Below are 22719 nucleotides of genomic sequence, written 5' to 3' on the forward strand. Positions count from 1 at the left end.
TACGATTTTCGGACCTCTTTGTAATTTCCACCGAGTTTTCTGATTTTTGTAAATGTGTTTGTTTGAATTTTGGACACTTTACATATTATTATTGATGTAAATACACAGCTCCTAAGGCTTGTAGCACAGGGCATGATGGACTCCATATTTGAAAAATTAGGCGGTCATGGTGGCAGAACGAAAGCAAGTGATATGCATGTACATGTGTGAATTAATTCTCTATTCTGTGGAGAGTCTTCAAAAATAAGGTAAGCCAAAACTGCCCTCGCTGCTAGAGAGAAGAACAAGTTACTTACCCCTGGTAACGTTCTTCGACTGGATGTTCCTCCCATGTATTTCTCATCTTTGAAAGCAGTTCGAGTTTTTGACGGAGGGTGCCAGGAATTTTTGCTACTGTTGTGGATGACCGCTTTGCCAAATTTGGCTTCCTCTCGTTAAAAAGAATCTACACAGTACAATCTACTAAATGTGTGCAGGGACTTCCATGTTGCTGCACTGAAAATGTCCCTCAATGGTACACCTCTCAAGAGCCGAAGAAGTAGCCACTCCTCTGTTAGAATGCGCCCTTAGACCAACGGGGTGAATCTTTGCCAGCCAATGAGTAACACTCATTTATGCACATCTCAATCCATCTAGAGATGGTTTGTTTTGTGACAGTTAATCCTAACCTATGACCAGCATAACCAATAAAAAGGTAATCATCTTGGTGAATATTTGCAGTCCATGTGATCAGGGCTCAAGTCGAGGGTACTTTATTCTGAGGGTGTACTCAGTCCCCCCCCCCAACCCCCCTAGCTAAAAGAGAAACATTGGATGTCCTCTTTGAATTTATGAATTAAAGCCAACCTCAGGGATCAAACCACAGTCATCAGGTTTGCAGGCCGGACACTTCACCACTGCACTATATAACCTGATGAAAAATAACAAACAACTAAAGGTGAAATATCTCATTTCGGTACTGCAAGTCCCAGGGAAAACATTTGTATTGGTTCTTGGAGTTTAGAACATGCACACCTTTTAACGTTTTCAAAAACACTATTCAAAGAAAATATCCTGTCTTGGTTTTGTGTGTGTTGATTTTATGAAAGGCAAATGCGATTCGTCCTGTTCAATTTGGGTGGTTATGCAAAGCCAACTTAATTAAATGTGCATATTTCACCTTGATATGCAAATTTCTGGCGATGTCACATCCCATTGCGTTTGTTGATGAGTCCCCCCACTTAAATTCTTCAGGACTTGACCCCTGCTTGCGATATAGAAACTTAGAACCCCTCTTTGGGTCTAAATGATGGTAGTGCAATACGTTGTGCCAAATGAAATTTTAACACAACCTTCGACAAGAAAAATGACTTAACCCTCAAAACGACCTTATCCTTGGAAAAGGTTGTGAAAGATTGTTTGAAGACAGAGCCTGAAACTCACTTACCCTACGGGTAGATGTGATAGCCACTAAAAAAGGCAGTTTTTATGGTGAGCATCCTTAAAGGGCACGCATGTAAGGGCTCAAAGGGAGCTCCCATAAAACCTCTTAGTACCAGGTTTAGATACCATGATGGCACAATGAAGGGAGTAGGCGTAACACATTTTCAGAAATTGTCACAATCAGTACTTTGAAATATGATCCCTCATCCGGAGATCTTTTGAAAATTGAAAGGGCCGCTAAATTACCCTTCACTGTGGCAACTTGCAACCCAGAATGGCTCAAATGAAGTGGGGAAGTTTACATAAGAAAGGTTCTAGTTTCTTTTCCCTGCACCAGCTGCGAAATGTATTCCAACGGCCGCGGTACAGGGATTTAGTTGCTGGTCTTCTCGCCGAAAGCAACACTTCCATTACGTCTTCCAGAAGGTCCCAATCCTTATATCTCACCCTTTCAGATACCAGGCGTGAAGATTGAGAGTCCTGATCTTTGGGTGAAGAATGTGACCTCCCTCTTGTGAGAGTAGGTCCTCTCTTTGGGGAAGACTAATTGGAGAGCAGAGGGCCATTTCCAGAAGGTCCGGATACCATGTTCTCCTGGCCCAATCCAGGGCAATGAGGATCATTGCTTTCCTGAACTTTCTCAACCTCTGTATTACATGAGGAATGACGGGGACTGGCGGAAACGCGTACAGGAGTGGAAATTCCTAGTCCACTACGAACGCGTCCCCTAGAGCACCTCTTTGGGGAAATTCCCTGGAGCAGAACAGCTCGCACTTCCGGTTGACACTGGTCACGAACAGATCCACTTGAGGGGTTCCCCAAAGGGCAAAGATCTCTTGAAAGACTTCCTGAGCTAGTTCCCATTTGTGGGAGATCGTGCTCTGCCTGCTCAGAGCGTCCACTGCTGTGCTCTTTTCTCTGGCTAGATGAACTGCCAGAAGAGTTATTCCTTCTATCGGTGCCCAGAACCAGTGCAGCATTGCCTCTCTGCACAGGGGCAGTGACCCTACACCCCCTCTCTTGTTGAGGTAATGCATGGCCACTGTGTTGTCTGTCATTATTAGGACACGTTTTCCCTGTATCGAGGGCAGGAAGGCCATCAGTGCTAGTCAGATTGCCTCCGCTCCAAAAGGTTGATATGGAGTTTGAACTCCGAATGAGATCAGTGTCCGCTTATTGAAAGCTCTCATGTGTGCTCCCAATCCTGAGAGGGAAGCGTCTGTCACAACTGTCGTCTCCGGCCATGGTTGCCAAAAATATGTTCTCCTCATCACATTCCTTCGGCGGGCCCACCACAGGAGATCCTATGCGACCTTTGTCGGGACCTGAAGAAGGTCTGTCATTTTGCCAGGGAATTGAGACCATTGGGATCTGAGAGGCCACTGAAAAGATCTCATTCTCAGATGGGCTTCTGGCAGCAGATAAATGCAGGATGCCATGAGGCTGAGCAACCTTAGACAGTCGTAGGCCGGAAGACATTGGGCACTCTGAAATGTTTTGACCATCTGCAAAAGATATTGAGCCCTTAACTCGGGTGGCAAAGGTTTTCCCAAGGCTGAATCCAGGACTGCTCCAATAAATGTAAGCTTCTGAGAGGGTGTCTAATGGGACTTCTTGAAGTTCAGGTAGAAGCGCAGCTTGTGGAAGCGGCAGGTCCGCCTGACATGATCCAGACACTGTTCCGGAGAAACAGCCCTGATCAACCAGTTGTCTAGGTAGGGGTAGATGTGAATCCCCCCGCACCCCCCTCATATTTGCCACCACCACTGCCATAAGCTTGGTGAAAACCCGCGGGCAGAGGTGAGCCCGAATGGCAGAACTCCTAACTGATAAAGAGAACCGCCAACCGCAAACCTCAGGAACTTTCGGTGCTTCTGATGTATGAGCACATGAAAGTAAGCATCTTGAAGCTCCAGTGACACCAACCAATCCGTACCTCTCTGGTACAGGCACCAATTCTATCACAACTTTCTCCAAAAGGGTGAAAATCTCATTTTGGAGGCGCGGTCCTGGAACCAAGGTTGATCTCGCTCTTTGGAGGTCTTTTCAGGAATAGGAGATTGTATCCGTCTGCTACTGTTTGTAGGACCCTTGCATCCGAAGTTATGCTTCGCCAACTCTGGACATGTTAAGACAGTCTGCCCCTACCACAGTTTTGTGGTTGAAGGAATCATTTTGCTTTTCCACCTGCAGCTGAAAGTAACTCTGCAGGTGCTGAACGGGGAGTCTTTCCTCCTCTAACTCTTCCACGGTGGGGTCTTCTTTGACCTCTTTGTGCAAACTGGCCTTTTCCTCTAGAAATTGAATAGAAACGAAAAGAACGACCTCTGCATCCTTGACCTGTAGATTGAGGTTGTCTTATCACTGCCCCAAAGATTTAGCTGCAGCTCTGGAAGCTTGCAGTTTTTCTAGACTGCTATCAGCCTTCTCACCAAAAAGAGAAGTACCTTCAAGCGGCATATATAAAAGACGTGCCTGGATGTCTGCCGAAAATCCAGACTTTCTCAGCCAGGACATGCATCTAAGTACATTGCTGCCAGCCATGGCTCTACTGGTCGAGTCCACCGTATCTAAACTAGATTGCAGGAATTGTCTCATGGCATCCTTGCCATCTTGTCATGCTTAAAAAGCCTTCTGTCTCTTCTCCCTCTGGTATGTGCTCTGCTGATAGAGCAGCCACACCCCAAAGGATATGGGTGTATTTCGCAAATGACTGGTAGCATTGGCAGATTGTAATGCCTTACTTCCTGCAATAAAAACTCTTTTAGCCAAAGAGTCAATTCTCCTATCCTCCTTATCTGCCGGAGCAGAAGGATATGCTGCAGCCTTTGAACAGTCTGTTGCTGCTTGAACCACTAAACTTTCAGATGTTGGGTGCCTGTTCAGAAATGGAGGGTCCACTGAAACAGTCTTGTATTTCTTTGTCAGTAACTTATTAACAGATGGTATAGAATCTGGTTTCAACCAGTTTTCCATTATCTTTACCCTCAGGCTGCATGGAATGGCAGTACAGCTTCCCTAATTGGTCCACTGTCTAGTATGTCGGTTAGATCATCACTTTCCACAGGGGCTGCAGGTCTGCTCATCCCAGATATTCAGCCACTTCACCAATAACCATTCCGTAAGAAGGATTAGTGTAACCAGCTATTCTCAGCATTACCAAAGTCTGTCTCTGGTGATGTGTCCCAACTACTGGTTTACAATAATGTATCGATGAGATTCTGCATCTTAGATTCCTCTGATATTAATTCCTCTGCAACATTTAGGGTTCCATATTCATACCCAAAAGGGGGTTGATTCTCTTCCTTCTCATCATCTTCAAAGATCGAACCCATTTCGCTAAAGATATCAGGTCTTGGAATGGGTTGGAACAATTTAGGCTCAGAAATACATTTTACAATCTTCGAGAGTGAAGAATGTTCTGATGAGGTCAAAGACGTTGACGGTTTGGATGGTTTCTTCGACACCTTATGTTGCTTTAAAGGCTCAATATGAATGATATGCCTCGAAGGTTCATGTGACAAACATTTAATCCTTTGAAGAAGGGTTCGATGCCGATAGTGAATGTTTCGAGATAACAGACACAGGCTTTTTCTTGTGTGTCAAAGATTCCTTCGATTTATGTCGAGGAACCTCTCTTCTTAGGCTCGTGGGAAGGGTACACCCCAAACTCCCTACCGATGTCAATAGATGCTGAGGGTGGACACTTTTCTCTGACTCCTTTTAGAGGAACACCCGGAGGAGTGTGCCTTTTGAAAATGTCTAACAACATTAAGCAGAATTTCTCTAACTCTGCCGGAGTCAAGTTCTTTTTTGGGCAACCAACTCTTTCAGAAGAGGAAGATGACGGCAACGACTAGGACCTGCAATGCCGTTTCTTACCCTTTCTATGGGAAGAGGATGACGAGCGTCGTGAACCGGACTTCGAACGCTTATGTTTAGAATTTTTAACAGGACAGACATCTTTCGAATCAGAGGAAGATTTCCTCTTCAAAGTCGTAAGGGCTGGGGATTTGGGAGAGGGCTTACCTGCATCTGGTTTCCCCTTCCTTTCTCTCAGGGCCTTAACCGTCATCGACTGACATGAGCCACAGTCATCGACCTTGTGTTCTGATCCCAAGCAGCACAGACAAACACAGTGCAGATCTGTAATCGGGTTTGCCCCCACAGTCCAAACACAGCTTGAAGCCTGTCTTCAGTGTGAAAGTGATTTCTCAAAGTAAGAAAAAGTTTTATCGCTGAGGCGAGTAGCTCCGAAGCACGCAGCAATGCGGAAAAAAACAGAACTGAGGTAACTGTCAGTGCACGTGCCAATATATAATCCGCATCGAAGCCACGAAGGACGCTACAGAGGCCGTCGAGGACCTAGATTCAACGCTGCACGATGCTCAACCCTATGAAAAAGAAATCCGAAGCATGCTGCAAGCAGACTTGAATATAAAAGATGAGGACTACATGGGAGGACACAATCCATTCGAAATGTCTTTTTCCAAAGTGGAAACTAAAGGAACTTAATCTCCATTGGATTTCACATGGTCTACGGTACAAAAAATACCAACTATTATCCAAACACTCCGTTTTCATTGGTTCTGGTGTCCTCAAACTATCAATGTCTGGGGGCTGATCTAATGTGTTGTGAGGATCTGCCACCAACAATTATATGAATGTTTGAAGAATGGAACAAGCACTCTAGCCACACACACCCACCCACCTCATCATGGCTTTGTTTCTCTGTCTCATCAGGCTTCCACTCCGGTTGGAAAGAACACTGCATCACTCATTGTTCTCTCAAAGAAAAATCTCTATTAATACACTCTCCTGGCGAGAGTCACATTCTCAGGTGTGCTCTGTGGTCTGTTTCTCTCTTTCTCTGAGTCTGAGCGGTATGACTTTTTCTCTAAATTTGTGCATGTGTCTCTTGCTACCATGTCCCAGCATTCCCTTCTGTGTGTCTTTCCCTTTGTCCCTCCCAGGGGTCTGTGTCTCTCTCTCCCATACTCTGTGTCAATTAACCATTGACTTGGTGCTCACAGAAGAAATTGAATGTTTTAATCTGTTAACCTTTCCGAGACAATGTTGTTTTTTTCCCTCCACAAAATAAGCTAATTTAAAAAAAAGAAATATAATTGTACTGTACAATGATCACTGCTTATGTATGAAGAATCATAAGAAGAGCATTGTACTTGTCCCACTGAACAAACCTTATTTCTCAATACCTAGAATAATCCTGTACATTTTTTCCTACTCAACTCTATGGAATACCCCTATGAAAAAATGGAAGTGGACAAGTAACACCAGTGAGTGTACCTCGTTGCTTTGCATAATAATCACAATTTTGCGAATTACCACAAATCGCTATATTTGACAAGTTAGTCTACAATAAAAGGTCTGAATATGTGAATGACTGAATACATAGTGCACAGTGGGCTAGGTGCTCAATTCAGGTCCTGCAACACTCAGCCTAGCATTAAAGCGTTTGTAAATATTGAACCGTGTATACTCATTTAGACAGCCTTGGGATTTGGAGACGAGGATAGAAATGGCTGCGACATCTGTCACTCCATTAGGAGTGTATTCAAAAACCGCATTTATTATTTTTGTGACCTTGTGGTACAACATTGACATAAGCTCTTCAGGTGCCAGATAGCTGTTTAGATTTCCAGAAGTGTTCCAGCGCAAGTGCAGATTATCAAATGAGCTTTCACATCTTTGAAGCCAGTCACTGATCCCAAATTCATTGCAGTCCCCAGTCTAACATGAATCTTATTGAAAAGCTGCACATAGAACCAAAAGTGGCCCTGTAAATGTTTTGTATTTGTTCCATTTTCCAACGTGCAAACAAACCCAAGTCCTCTAACTAGGGATTGTGGTTCTCTCATAAGAACATTTCAAAGGGGATGTGACGGAGAGATGGAACGAAAAGGGCAGTTTGCATGGAAGAGAAAAAGATGGAGAAAACCAGAGTAACCACACGAAAGAGGCCCATGGTGCAGAGGCTCACCAGGATGTCTCCAGAGTTCCCTATAGTCCAGTCCACCAACTGAGACATGAAAACGTAGCCTATTTGCCAAACACTTCCCCTACTAATACAAATCCTAAAATGTGATTCTGTGGCTGAGAGACCGCGGCCTTTGCTCCGTTTTAAAAAGGTGTTTGTTTTATTAGATTAACAAATTAGTTCTGCGTATACCAGTTCTTCTGCATGTGCATCTTTCTCATATTCTTAACTATTTCCCTATACAGGGAAAGCAGTCAAGAAGTATTTTACCTGTGTTGTGTATTTCTTCTGTAATGTACACGCCTTCCCTATATGTTAATCCACCCAGAACTGGAGTCCCGGTTGCTGGAGCCAGTGTAGGATCAAATGCATCGATATCAAAGCTTAGATGAATTGGCCGTTTCCTTCTGCAAAACAAAAACACTGTATTTAGATTTTTTGTTGGGACTTGTTTTTCTAGACAATTAACAATGTTTGTTCCCAAGCAGCAATTTTTTGAATGTTTCACATCGTTTACATATAGTACTGAATATCATTTCCTTCCTAAGAAATTGCATTTATTGCTTGTAATGCATAGATAAGCAAGTAGCTTGTAATACATAGTTAAGCAAATTCAATAGCAAGGATCTTTGTAAAGTTACTGTTTATTATGGATTTTATGTTAATGGTTTGGCCAAAAAAAGAGATGCAGGTTAATAGTTGCTGACAGGCAGAGATTACTTGTTGCTGTAGCCCTTATCTCTAGCCAGTTGGAGCATAGGTGTCTTCTCTCACAAAAGTATTACCTTTTTATTTTTCATAACTGCAGGACGTCAAGTGCCAAAACTGATTAATTAATCCAGACTGCAGAGGATTAATTCGGAAGACTGCATAGGCTGCTTTGAAAAAAAAAAGTAATGGACACACTAGTCACTGTGATTTTGTTTGCATGGCGAGCTGTCTTTGCCGACTGAAGCGAGTCTCTATCTGAAGGTCCAGAGATTGTAAATCAAGCAGCATGTGTAGGGACCTTGGGAACTGTGTTGGCAAACAAATCAAGATGGATTTGCACAGTAGAACGCAGCATAGTAACTCCTGTACTAGGTATCACCTCCCTGCCCCCACCTTAACACCAACGGAATGTCCTGCGTGGCCGGGTTTTGGACTATGACATTTTAAGAGCAATGAGAAAGCTATTGATGTCCCAACTGTTAACCCTCAATACATTTGCTTGGCATACCTTTCAGATGAGATCCTTTTCAAGTTTTGTATAGACTAGCGTTGTAGAACGGCAGGTGAGTCATCAACTCTAGGAGTTTATTGGACTGTGGGTGACATATTCACTTTTACTTCCCTTTCTGTATAGTAATGTAATGATATCAAGAATAGATGACCTGGGGGGTGACAGCTATTTAAATGCCTAGGGCTTAGTAAACAAATATGTTTCACTGTAATCTAGCCAAACAAAGATCAACTGTGTGTTTTTTAAAGCGTGCAAGACTTTACCCAGTTCTGCTTCACAGTAAAGGGTTTTTGAAAAGCTACTGACGCTGCCTCAGTCCAACTGCATGACCATGTATGGAAAACTCTCTTCCATGGTTTAGGGCCAACAAAGGTAATGAGCCTCTTTATGGATCCAAAAGCCTTACTGAATTGAATTCCAGGTGGTCTCCGAGCATGTGTGTTATTTCAGCATGGCATGGAGAGAGTTGAGAAAAATGTTGGAAGAAAAAAATCCTAATTCAGGTGGCAACCCAATAAGACCTTTGTTTACAGAAATGAGGGGTAAGTTCCAAGAAAAACTCTATAGCCAGGGGTACAAATGTCAAGTTGCAAGCTACTAGCCAGTCGTAAATAGCTGCCTCCCGCCCCCCACACCTGAGTGGTAGTCTCCAGAAAGGACACAAACAATCCATTTCTAAATCAATAGTTTACTGGGTTTCTTCAGAGAAAAGTGGCCAAACTTGTACATCGTGCAATGGGTCAGAACAGAATGCTATCTCTCTGATTGCTCTAAGATCTTGGTGTCAAATGTCATTCAGCCTCCTCACGAGTTTGGCGGTAACCCTTAAATGCAGCGGTAATGCTATTACCGCTGCATTTGAGGGTCTGAGCTGGGAGTAAATCCGCCAGGAATTTGCTGATTTCCGGCGCAATTACTGTGCGGTAATACCGCTGATGTGTGGCCGAAATGTCCCCATTGGACCCAATGGGGAATGGAGACCTCCCGAATGGGCCCAATGGGGAATGGGGGATTACCGTTCTGCCAAACCTGTGATCCAGTGCTAATAGCCACGGTGGTATCACAGCGGTAATACTACCCAACTCGCGATGAGGCCCATTGTCTTTCAAAGGTTTCTCCCTGGAGTCGCACAGTCTTCTGAGCAAACAGTTGCCTTTTCAGTATTCCTTCAGTTGTCATGTAGTTTGTAACTTGGCCCAACCCACGTTGTTGGGCTCACTCTATTGGTGGTTGCACTGTTCCCAGCTCCCCACCAAAAGCAAGGCAAGCTTCTAGGCTCCTGACCATCTCCCTGCCCGGGGTCTTGGTATGAAGCAAAATTTCACTTTACTGCTTGATGCCCCAATGTTCGGTTGTTGACATTTCTGTGATGTCTGTTCTCCCTCGTTATTATCTAGCTCGAGTCACACCACCTTGATGCTTTTCCATGTGCTCATTCCTCCCCTGCCTCACTAACACACCCATAGCAAAGAACATGATTCCTACAGCTTCCTAGATTGTACTTTTTCCACCTCCTTCACTCCTCATGTCACCACCACTTCCTTAGAACATTCTCTCCACTACCACCGCTTCTCCATCTGTCACCTCCAACCTCTTCTAGGACTGCGGCCTCCTTTCTATGGCTGCTTCCAAACTCTCACTGTCTCCTTTTACAGATACCCATGCCTATATGCTTCTTGGGATTCCTTTCATATGCCATGTTCCAATCCTCTATGGTGAGGTTCCCTGCGAGGACCTGCACATTTGCACGATTGTCGGGCTCCTAAATGATTCATCAGTTGTTCCTATTTTACTAATGTAGGCCTCACACAGTTCCTGGACTGAGCCTATACAAGGCCAGTCCACCATTTTCGATTCTTGGCAACTGTAGGCAGAGTTCTGCGCTGGGTAAGTGGAGCCGGAGCGGCTCTGGTGGCAGTGTCTCTGCAGATCGTTCTGTCACTGTACCTTTAAGCAGTGTTACTGCTCTTTGGTAGGAAGGCATGGTATCAACAGTAAGACGGACACAAGTGACCACAGTTCAAGGTTGTTTATTGAACATTCACAAGGGTGTAATAAATGCCTATCTAAACCTAAATCTACAGATGGGAGCAAGCTACGACCATCAAATAATAATGCAGTGCGAGTGGAGTCTTGTCAAAATAAAAGAGCCTATACTAAACAATCTATTGCCAATCCTTACCGCTAATTTACAAATAGTGTGAGGGTAATGTTCATGAAAAAGAAAGAAGTGTTCACAAAATGATATGTCGGGATGTTTGGGCCGTTGGCCTCCCTTCCCCAGGTTTTCAGCACGGCAATGCAGTTCACTCTAGCAAAGCACACACTCTGGCTTCTTCGGCACGAGAATACAGTTCTATTTTCAGCAACGGGGCTTTCTGCGCCCAAGTCTCCTCATCAAAGTCTCTTCATTCAGAGGGCCTAATGTACAAAAAAATAAGATACACAGTTCTTTTCTTCTTACAAATATTCATTTTGGGTGGTTCACCCTGGACACCTCTCTTCCTGGCTCAGATCCCTGTTATTTTTTGATCTTTGCTGCAGATCGCCCCTCTTCTGGGCTCACATTTCACTTTTTTACCAAGTTAGGAGAATATTTGTGTTTCTGGTGACTCATGGTTCACCCCGGATCCCCCTCAGCTGGTCTCAGATCCTTTTTCCAATAAGTCTCCCTCAGCTGGGCTCGGACCAATTGTAGTTCACCTTGGTTTATTGAAGACTATCGAATGTGCACAGGATTTAACCTTGCAGGACCACTTCGATACAAACTTCCGTTTTACAATAGTTGGATACCTAACAGAGACCTTCGAATGAGCACCCACGTGGCGCCCGAACCCTCTGTATACAGTATCTCACTTGGCCTGCCAAAGTTCATTCACTCCTTTGGTTTCCAATTATATTTGCATCGCTCATCAAATGCGTTTCACACACTGTCCTCTTTGGATTTCTTCATACAATGTTGCTGCTTGCAACCTTGGTTCAAACACAAGCTGGTTTGGTATCAGTCTTTCTGACTCACTGTGCTGACTTTTCTGGCACTGCTTTGTTGTAGGAGCCAAGGACAGTACTACAGCAGCAATCGCTCCTCCCTGCCTTGGTTATCGATGCAGGAGAGCATTTTGGACGATGTCCTTCTTCTGGGGGCAAACGCAAGCATAGAGAGGTGGTTCTGTGCAGTATCTGAGCTCCGCCTCACTGCCCGCCAGCATTGCATTGTGCTGCAAAGGAGAGCGCTGCTTGCACAGGGCTAATATCCGGAGGCCATGTAACCAGGCAACAGCCCGCCCTGAAGAAGGACATAGTCCGAAATGCATCGGCAAGGGCCTCTGCTGGTTAAATGATTGAACACTACAATCTGGAAACTAAATTACAAAGTGATTGAACTTTAAGTACGTGTTTATGTCAATCTGTTTTCCTTGTTGATTGACTGCATAACTACTACCACAAATTTGATCTATTTGTAACACCAACTCTGAAGTAGTATTCACTACAAAATAGGCGTCTCCAAGCTCAGTGGATTTTCCACCGAGCAATTTCTGCCTGTTTCTTTCTGTGACATTGTGTACGTCACAGTTATTGGATGACGCCTTCAACTTCACTATCAAGAGATAATTTACTTGGAACAAATTACTCGAACATAAGCGGTGCCCGCCTCACACAAGACTTGTCCACCAAATTGCTATTGTAAGGCCACCAGCATCCACAATGCACTCCACCCACCTTGTCTGTCAATTCTGTTTCCAATGAATCAGCAGAGATTTAAAAAAAAGACTAAACTAGGCCTCTTTTCAAATTAAACTGTTCTTTTTATGCTTTATGGGTGTTATTCAACACATGATTTGACAGTTTGTAAGAAATGTTTTTTATTTTTTACAAATTGGTTCAAACCATCCTCCTCGTGTATAGGAAAATTACCAGGTTAATGGGATTTCCAAATGCCTCTTCTGACTTTAAGAAACTTAGGGACATTGATTGACAAACAACTTAGGAAAATCATCAGAGAAAGAGAAGACGAGACGCCCCAGCAAATGAAAAGTATGGTTTGTTCCTCTGTAAACTCCCCCATCTAATAGGGGATTGAACCGACTCTAGCTGCCTTGATTCATTTGATCACAGAATTTCTAAAAACAGGTGACTCATCTTCACCATCATAAGGCAGGATATTAAAGATGAATATGGCAAACACTTCTTGGGAATACCTGTTGCGTATAACAATATTAAGCACTCCTAAGAAAATGGAGTGTTCACTTTGTTGGGAATCGTTAGTCTCTTCTAGTTTTATTCTGGTTAACACATATAAACGTAATTTTGGATAAAAAAGCATTACAATATGGTGGCTGCTTATATAAATCTTTGATTGATGTCTCAATAGATCCTTTTGTGTACCAGTAAGGTAACATGGACTTCTGCCCAAGGTATTGGTGGTATACAACGTAGCGTGCAATAGACTTTAATTCTTCCTGTTAAAATATTTTTATTAATATTAGATAAAGGCAAAAATTACAAGCAAAGTTAGATTTTAGGTAATTAGATACCTTCATAGATTCAAAACTTGTACATTGAAATAAGCATAACTGATGTCAAAGATACATTTGACTTTCTATGGTAAATGATTAAAATAAAATTAAGATAATAAAAAATTAAGGGGAACTTAAATACTGAGACCAGACATGAAACAGGAGGGAAAGGGAGGTGATTACAATATAACTTATATGTATTAAACCTGAGTATTCAAGTACTGTGTAAATCTATTCCATTGTCTATTAAATGTATGCATATAATCAAATAATGAGGCATGACATTGTTCTATTCGATGTATAGAGCAGGTAGAGTTCCACCAAAGATTGTATCAAAGGTTGGCAGTATTTTTCCAATTGCATGTAATGTTATGAAATGCAATGTTTATAAACAAGCTAAATAGTGAAGGTGAGTCAATTTGACTTTTAATCTGATTGATTATAGGACCAACCATAAGATTAGCAAGTGTTAAAGCTTCTTTTAGAAGAAAGATTCATTGCATTTGTAACCAAACTTTAGACCAAAAAGTATGAACATATTTACAATTGAAGATTAAATGAGTGAAATCTGCATTTGATTCAAGACAAGACCGACATATGTTAGACACGCCAACAATATTTTCAGCAATACGGGAAGGAGCGAGAAAAGCTTGGTGAAGAATAAAAAAATGAGTTTTGGTGAGCAGGAGAGGTGGATTGACATAATTTCCAAATGTTTGTACAATTATCTTGGGATGGTTGAAGGTTCCAATCTATTTCCCACTGTCTAATAGTACTAAGATTAAGTAAAATAGAGGAGAGGGGTTCATTTAGAAATGAATAGAGCATTAACAGAGGGATTGTTAATTAAAAGATTTAAAAAAGGAGAAGGGTATTTCTGCTTAAAGGTAGAGAGGAATTTTGTGACAGATTTCATTACGGAAGTGTAAAAGCAAAGATCGGAAGTAGGAATATTGTATTGTGAACAAATCATCAGGAAAGGAATTGCTACTGAGTTTTGAAATAATTGTTTAATGAATTTAATCCCTCTGGTGTACCATCTGTATATAGTCAAAAGATTAGATTTAGTGGAGTTGTGTTTATTAAACCATAATAAAAAGTCTTCAGGATTGATTTTATTGAAGGAATTAGCAGGGAGTTTATTTCAAATGATCTTAAAAAAGTGAAGTGATGGATAAGAAGAAATATTGGGCTAAGAAGATGTGATTAGAAAATGAGAAGGAGAGTGGGGAGAAAATGCTAGCTTCACTATTGATCCAGATAGGAGCTTTATCAAGATAGGGCTCATAATATTTAAAGGTAGCAAGTTGTTTTAGAACAAAAGCTTTATGATAAAGTTGGAATTTAACTCCTCCATAGGATTTAGGAAGTTTTAGTTTGTTAGATGTGATGCGAGGAGTTTTATGGTTCCAAACAAATGTAATGAGACAATTCTTTTGTAAAAGGAGGAATTGGAGTGGGAATCATGGAAAGCGAATATAAGACTAATCATCATTTTGATAGTATCTAGACCATCCCACTGCGAGAGAAACGGAGGCAACCATCTTTCAGTCGATTGAGGGACTTTTTCAATTACATAATTAGTGTTAAGATTGATAGTGGTATAAATGTCTTTAGCAATTAAAAGTCCTACGTATTTGATATGAGGTTGTTGCCATGATAGACCAGATAAAGGGCAGTATTGCAAGCATAAGTGAGGGGCAATATTTCTGATTTTCAAAGTTTAATTTGTAGCCAGAGTAGTCGTTAATAGTGGAAATTAGATGCGATATTGAAGAAGCAGGGTCAGAAAGATAGATTAGCATATCATCTGTGTAAGCCGAAAGTTTGCCTTCTATATTGTTTATAGAGAATCCTTTAATGCATGAGTTTATTCTGATGTTCTGAAGAAGGGGTTCCAAGGCGAGATTGAACAATAAGGGGGATAAAGGACATCCTTGACCAAGTACCTCTTCCAATTTTAAATGAGGACAGGGAATTGTTAATAAGGATCCGATTGGTAGGAGGGGAGTATAGAATTGTAACTAGATTGATGAATTGAGGAGGGCGACCATGCCAGGCTGGTGAATGAAACATGAAAGACCAGGATACGCGGTCTAATGCTTTTTTCTGCATCTAGGGCCATAAGATCACTTGAAAGTTGGGAATGTCCTAGAATGTTAAATAGTTTGGGATGAGTCAAGACTCCCTTTATTAAACCTATATTGATCAGGGTGTATGATCTTAGGGAGGAAGGTTTCTAAACGGTTAGCAAGAATTTTTGCATACATTTTTGAGTCCGAATTAATAAGAGAAATGGGTTGGTAATTTTTGATAATTGAAATATCTTTGTCTGGCTTGGGAATAAGAATAAGGAGGGCTTCACTAAATGATCCAGGGCTTTGTCCTACTGTGACAAAATGGGAATATAAGTCTACGAGCAATAGAGTCAATAAAGGTTTTGTAGAAATCTAGAGTAAATCCATCAGGGCAAGGGGCTTTGTTAGGTTTAAGATCAAGAATGGCCAGTTAGTTTCAGAGATAGAAATAGGTGAGTCAAGGGAGGAAAAATACATATGTCAGAAATATTAGACTTTTTGTTAGTGTGGAGGAAAGATTTAATATTTTCATTGTCAATGGCGGAATCATCTGAAATATAATTCAGAGTAAAAATGAAGGATTGCAGCATTTATGTCCAGTTAACCTGGTATCTTCAGGAGAAATTATATGGGTAATAAGAGATTTTTCTTTTTTGTTAAGATACAATGCTAAAATTTACTAGCTTTGTTGGAATTATTATAAAATTTTGTTTTGGATCTAAGAATGGAATTAGCAACTTTGTCCGTACAGATTTTATTACATTCAAGGCTTTTGGTCATCAGGGTTTTCAAAATAGGGGGATCAGGATTTGCATAGTATGATTTCTCAAGCTCGTTAAGTGAAGCTAAGAGCGAATTATGAGCAGATTCAGATTGTCTCTTTTTGATGGCTACAAAAACATCCCAGTTGTTGTGTATTGATGTATGTTCAGGGAGATTGTTAAAGAAAAATTATTTAATGAAGTAGTTGGTTTTATCAATAAAGGATTGGTCATTCAAAAGGAATGTATTTAATCTCCATCTAGGTGAAAATGTATTGATAGGAGTCCATTCAAGAACAGTGGAGACAGGGGCGTGATCGGAGATAGTTATGGGATCAATTTCAGAGTTTAAAATAGAAGCAGCTAATGATGAATTAACAAAAATGTAATCAAGTCTAGAGAAGGATTGGTGAAGAGAGGAATAAAATGTTAAGTCGGATGAATCAGGATGACAGAAATGGCACAAATCAATTACATTTAGATTTTGTATTAAATTTAAGAAGCTGAAACAGGATTTAGAATTAAAAAATTTGACAAGAATTTTCGATCAAGTTCAAAATCAACAATCTGATTCATCATCACTACATATGATTAGAATGTCCGAAGTCTTCTGTGCCAGTTTAATAAGGAGGGTGGACCAAAAAGGATTAGGGGCACTGGGGTCATAAATATTGATAATAGTGGTGGGAAGATTATTAATGACAGCTTCTACAATGATCCATCTGCATTATGGATCTTGTTCTAAATTAACCAAAGTAAAATGTAAACGCTTATTGATTAAAATAGATACTATGGCTTTCTTGATTTAAGGCATTTGCAAAAAAAAGTCATTGATCTTCTGATTCTCCTTATCTGAAAATAAATGAGTTTCCTGAAGGCAAACAATATCAGATTTTTTCTTAGTTAATAGGGAAATAATCTTATTACGCTTGATAGGGTGGCCTAGCCCTTTAACATTCCAAGTAGTGAGTTTAATAGACATTAGAAAATATTAAAAACTCTTAACTGTAGTAATATATAAGGCTAGAATATAATCATAAAAAGTACTCCTTCAGTACAATTTTGGATATAGCAACAAACCAATGGAATATAGATTGGGAACTTGGAATATAAGGGTAAAAATAAAAAGGGAGGAAAGACGACAAAATAAGAAAATATATAAAAGAAGTGATGAATAAGGGATGATATAAATGAATAAGTAATGACAAAAGAATGGAGATGAGATAAGTTAAAGAAAAGATGCATACTGGTTGCATAAGGGATGTCGAAAGTGAAAATGGAATAAGCATAGCTAAGAGAGGTGAGCACAAAGGAGAGAATAACTATGGGAGATAAGCGATTTAAACACACCAGAGGTTTAGCACATTCTAAATGAGGGATCATACTAAATAAGGTGAGAAATATGATAAAACAATCACATCAAGATAGAGATGGCAAAGCAATCAAGTTTGTAAGGGAGTGAAGGAAGGATCTGATAACTTTATTGGAGATCTAGAGTTGTCTCTGAGTTGACTGGAGGTGGTAGGAATCTCCAATGGAATTAACACAGTTGATCTACTACGTTTGGGAGTAACTTTATATGCTGGTTCTTGGGAATTCTGATGGTTGATATGGGAATTTGTGAATCTGATGAAGGTTTAGCCATAGGTTTTGGAGAGGATTTATCCATCGGAGTAGATTGTAAAGCTTAGAGTTAGTTATAGAGTTTGTCTGGATTTGAGAATTCTTTAGTGGGACCGTCGGGAATGGTGATAATCATTCTTGCTGGGTCTAACAGACCATATCTGATGTTGAGTGATTTAAGAATAGGCCTCATGTCTAGGAATCTCTTCCTTTTAGCTTGAGTGGCACTGGAGAAGTCGGGAGAGATGTAAATTCTCCTATTTTGTAAGAGAATAGGGGCATTTTTTCTGGCCGCTTGAAGAACCTGTTGATGTCAAAGTAAACGTGCTATGAAGGGTCTTGGAGAAGAGTCAGATCTGGTAAAGCGAGGTCTGATTCTATGAGCCCGTTGTAGGTCTAGTGGTGGAGAAAATGTGATTCCAAGAGTGGAAGGGATCCAGTTTATTAAACACTTGATAGGATGGTCACCTTCAACTTTTTCAGGAATCCCATAAAAAACGTAAAATTGTCTCTACGATTCCTGTCCTCCAGCTCAGTAACTTCCCTTTCCAATTGTAGAATGTTGGTTTGCATGCTTTCCAGACCTTCTACTCTATCTTAAACGGTACTTATTCTTTCATCTGCTTCATCTATCCTACCAGAAAAAAAGTGTAATGTCATTTTTGAAGCCGAGTTCATTCTGAATGGAAAATGAACGAGAATCAAGAGTGGAAATAGAGGACCGAATGTTACCAAGCCCTTCAAAAATCTTTTCCATACAATCATTGAGAGGTGCATTCTCCACAGAAGACATAATTTGAAACAATCTGTGAAGCTTGGAGATAGTAGAATAAGTGGGTACAGAATGATTGGTCTCAGAATATGAGCTAACAAGTAGATTGAGTAATTAGCAAGCAAAATGAGAATGCTAATGTGAGGAAAGTGATCCGGATGAAAAAGGCCCCAATAATGTGAGGAAATGCAGTGGTACATTTAATTAAAAGTAAGTCAAGGGTATAATGTGCAAGGTAAAGTACCACCATTGGTAAAGACTTTATGAAATAAGAAAGATGCTTTAGTAACCAGCAACAAAATCAATCCAATTTACAGCGAAAGGCTTCATATGATAGTGGTACAGTGCCTCAAATCCAAAAGTGTGTAACTTGTATCAAAGTATGAAAAGGAAACAGCACTCTTCAAGACCTCTCCAGTAAAAGTTACACAATGTGTGTGTACAAATGTAAGCAACCCAGTTACAGCAGATGTAAATAGTAGCTGACTAGACGTGTCGGGTTACTTCGTACACGACGCTGCTGCCGTAGGCCTTCCTAGCGTTCTATCTGTGCATGCACATTTTCTGATGCACACAGAACTATAAATGAGAGGCGTCGGACAGCCGCAGAAGAAATCAGTCGGGTTGTGCAATGCTGGTATAATTTTAAAGGTATTTAATATTGTAAAATACTTGGGAGTGGATCCGTGAGGCACATTAGCTCCATGCAGTTGCATAGGCTGAGCAAGAACCGTAGCGGTCAGGAGTCGTTGACAGCATTCCGAAAGGTATATTCTGCCACACGTAGAAATGTTCTAAAGTCAGATAACAGGATTAGTTATGAAAGAAAGTCGAACCATAGTGCGTTTAAAGAAAATGTTCTCTCTCCTCAGCTCTGTAGCTGCTCAACTACCCGGCCATCTTTGTTGCCGCACCGCCACGCCCCGATAGACTTTATCCCATAGCTTTGTTTTAGTAAGATGATAAGTGTACGCATGAATTCCTTTCCACAGCTAAGGAAATCTAAATATTGTGCATTTTTTATGGTGGCAAGGAATGAGTAGTCTGGCCTAACAGTGGCATAGTGATCACTATAACTTGTGTTAACAACCAACAAACCTATCTATCCCTAACTAGAGGTGGTTTCCATACCTCAAACAAACTAAAACTTGAGCTGTCAGGAGGTCTGTGTAGTCTAGATCAAAGGTTCACAGTCCTAGTCCAAACTCTTATTCCACCCCTACCACTTAAACACAAATTCTAATCTAAGTAAAATTCCTTCTACAACCCAAGAAAATGACTCCTTTTCCTTAAGAGTCTCTCAAGGTGCAGCGTTCTTAACTTCTGTAAATGTTCCAAGGTTCACAGTCAAAGAAGACAGTTCCACAATACTCCAGTGGGGCTAGGAGAATTACTTCCTTCTCCTAGCTCATTCCCCGTTCTTTGTAAGCCTCTTCCGGGCTATCTTAATTCTACCTTCTTCAACAGCTCTTTTAGTGCCTGTGACAAATCAACTTCTGGGCCACCAGTGGTCAAAGGATGAATATCGGTTTCTAAACCATACATCAGTCCCACACCTCTAGTACACCAGAAGGGATCCGAACATATTGAAAAACATAAGCAAATTATAAACCTCCTTGTCCAATTTTGGTAACAGACGGAACAGCAGGCTTATCTCTGAAAGGTCGTGGATCGTTGGTTAGTTGCAACACAGCGAAAAATACTATTATTATCCAATGATGAAAGGGACTGTCCAGTCAAGGTTGTATGAAAATATCAACTTTATTATCACAACAGACAGTTCTAGCACACTACGAAATACAACCCACTGTGTAAAAGAATGCAGAGGACAGACCGTTTCAAAGAGGGGGAAAAGGGATGCACTTTGGATACTGACAGAAGGGTAGTCGGTATAGGAAATAATCACAACAGTTCAAGGAAACTTGGTTTCAGCACAAAGGGAGAAATGGGTTGTAAAATGTCACTAGGGGCTTGTGCTGTAGGAGTTCTTGGTGCTCGACAGGGTTAAGTCAGCTTCAGGGTGCTTTGCAGCTTTGGCGACAGAGTTCAAGATGGGAGACCACTGCGGGCATCGGGCAGTTTCGGCGAGCGAAGCTGGATGGACGGCTGCAGGCTGGCCTACACAGCGGCTCATGGTCAGGAATCGTCGTCTTACTGCTGGTCGGTGGTTCTGAAGCAATGGTTGAGATGTCTCAGATGGCTTTAGTGACTGCGGTGCAACAGTCAGCGGTGCAGTCTGTTGCAGCTCGAGGGGTTCGAATAGCTCAGAAATGTCCTTTAAGGCGGATGTTGGTATATGCTTGTCGATGCACTCCTCCTAGCTTCTTCACTGGGCATGTGTCATCCATGAAGGCGGACAGCCCAAAACTAAGGAGAGAGTTGCAGGCAGCTGCCTTGTGCATGGTTTGGTTCAGAGACTCTCTGGCACTTCCCGCCTAGCAAGCTTGCTGCAGAGCCAAGCAGGTCACGTTGTGTGCTGGCGGGGTACCAGTTCTGGAGCTGCTGGAGGGTCCTCTGGATTTAGTATCTCCCTCTGTTCCCTGGGAGATGTTTAGGGGAGGGATCTTGCTTCCCACTTGGAGGTCCTGACCTTCAGAAGATGCAAGGCAGACTGTACCTTCTGCCAGTATCCAATGATGAGTTGGGCCACAGTGATTGGTGTAGGCAGGCCTACCTTAATGAACCAATCCTGGGTCCCCACCAACAGTCTCCTGTATGAGTGAGGTCATAACCAGAGTTCTTTGCAACGGAAAAGGTAAAGGGGTGAAAACATGTAACACTAAGTTCCACCCATCTTCCTGTCTTTTCTGGATCAAAGGGTCTCTCTGGTTAATGGAGCTCTCTGTGGTTCCTGACTAAAGTGGCAGGTCTCCCTTGAAACTGCGGCGGGACCAGACTTTCTGGCTCTGTCAATCCACATACTCGTATCTTCTAAATGGGGTCACGTAGAGGGGATGACTACTGTAAACACGCAGTCCCAGACATGAAGTTTCCCTATCAATCGATACTGAGGGCGAGAGCTGCATCAGGTTGACGCAGTCCATATGAAAGGGCGTTGGAGTTTCCTGTGTCCTTTATCAGCCTCTGCAGCCAGGCCCCATGTGGGCCTATTTGAATTAAACTCCAATTAGTATGCAAATGCTGCCACCAGCTACAGGGCTAAACAAATGGCCTGTGCAGATCCATGGAGGCTGTGTTAGTTATTTAGGCTGGCCATGGCAGGAGGAAGGTTTGGCCCTCCCCCTTCTGAGATGACATTGTGTAATCCTGGCTGTCATATCCCAACTAAATATGAGAGGGGGACTGCGCCTGTAGGCTGTGTCCACCCAGAGTACATGGGTCTATGCATATGTCGTGCGGTGAGCATAGCAAAAGGTGTGCGGATTAGCCCCACACATTTTCTGGAGGTTGATCTACCATCATTCAATTTCATTTAAAATTTCAAGGAAAGCCCAGGCGAGCGGACACCCACCGTGCGTATGGTCAAATTCCTCACAATTCCCTCCAAGGGCTTCTTCCACTCTCTACTTTCTTTAACTTGCCCCCACTGGGACGAGTAATAGGTTCCCTGAGTCCTCCTTGACTTCCCAGTACCACACTTTTGTGGAACTGGCCAGGGAATTGCCTCACGTGTTCCACTATGTTCTCTCCTACTTCACGATGCAGTCTCAAACTTTCACGGCCCCCTCCTGGATTTATTCTTATTCCCCATTACCTTTTCTCAGGGAATGCTTCATCGGTTACACCAGGGACCACGGGATTGTTCTTCCGCCTTCTATTTCTCTTTGTAGACCCGTTTGTCTTCGCAGCCAGGTAGTAAGGCGGTCTCTGCGCACATTCTGGACGGGATGGTCCACCAGTTACAGGTCACGCCACCACCACAGTTTCTCGTGCTCCCCTTACATTCGCCTATGCGGTAGGCCAGAATAGCCGGTCTTGGCACAGTTCTCAGACCACCCAGGACCGGTCATGCCACCACTGCTCAGTTTCTCCACTTCAAGGGGGCTGGCTCCCAGCCAACTTGCGAGATGCTTCTGGGTGTCCTGCTGCTCTCCTCTGCTACTCTGGAGAGCTTATCTCGCTGTAGTCTCCCAAAGCCCAATTTCAACTTCAGGGGCTTCTGAACAGTGTCCTCGCCGGGTTCTCCTTCCAGATTCAGAACAAAGCCCTTCTTTACTGTTTCCTTTTAATAGCAGGGGCGGCGCCAGCGTAACGTCAGTTCGATTGACAGCAGCTGGTCAAGCACTCTTTCTACTTGGTGGCAGCGTGCTCACGATCTTCCTCGTCCCTGTCCTCATTACAGTGAGATTGTCTGACAGTTCACGA

General features: G+C 42.2%; 1 protein-coding gene across 1 annotated transcript in view; it reads right to left on the reverse strand.

The window, feature by feature from the left end:
* The window catches only part of ARG2 (arginase 2), an 89122-nt gene that overhangs the window by 3122 nt on the left and 63281 nt on the right, over positions 1 to 22719 (reverse strand). Inside the window, exon 7 of the mRNA XM_069638986.1 lies at positions 7691 to 7827. Within this exon, the coding sequence (XP_069495087.1) occupies positions 7691 to 7827 (137 nt within the window). The remainder of the gene's footprint in view (positions 1 to 7690; positions 7828 to 22719) is intronic.

This window comes from Ambystoma mexicanum, chromosome 14 (assembly GCF_040938575.1).
Source record: "Ambystoma mexicanum isolate Mex_15411 chromosome 14, UKY_AmexF1_1, whole genome shotgun sequence".
Lineage (NCBI taxonomy): Eukaryota > Metazoa > Chordata > Amphibia > Caudata > Ambystomatidae > Ambystoma > Ambystoma mexicanum.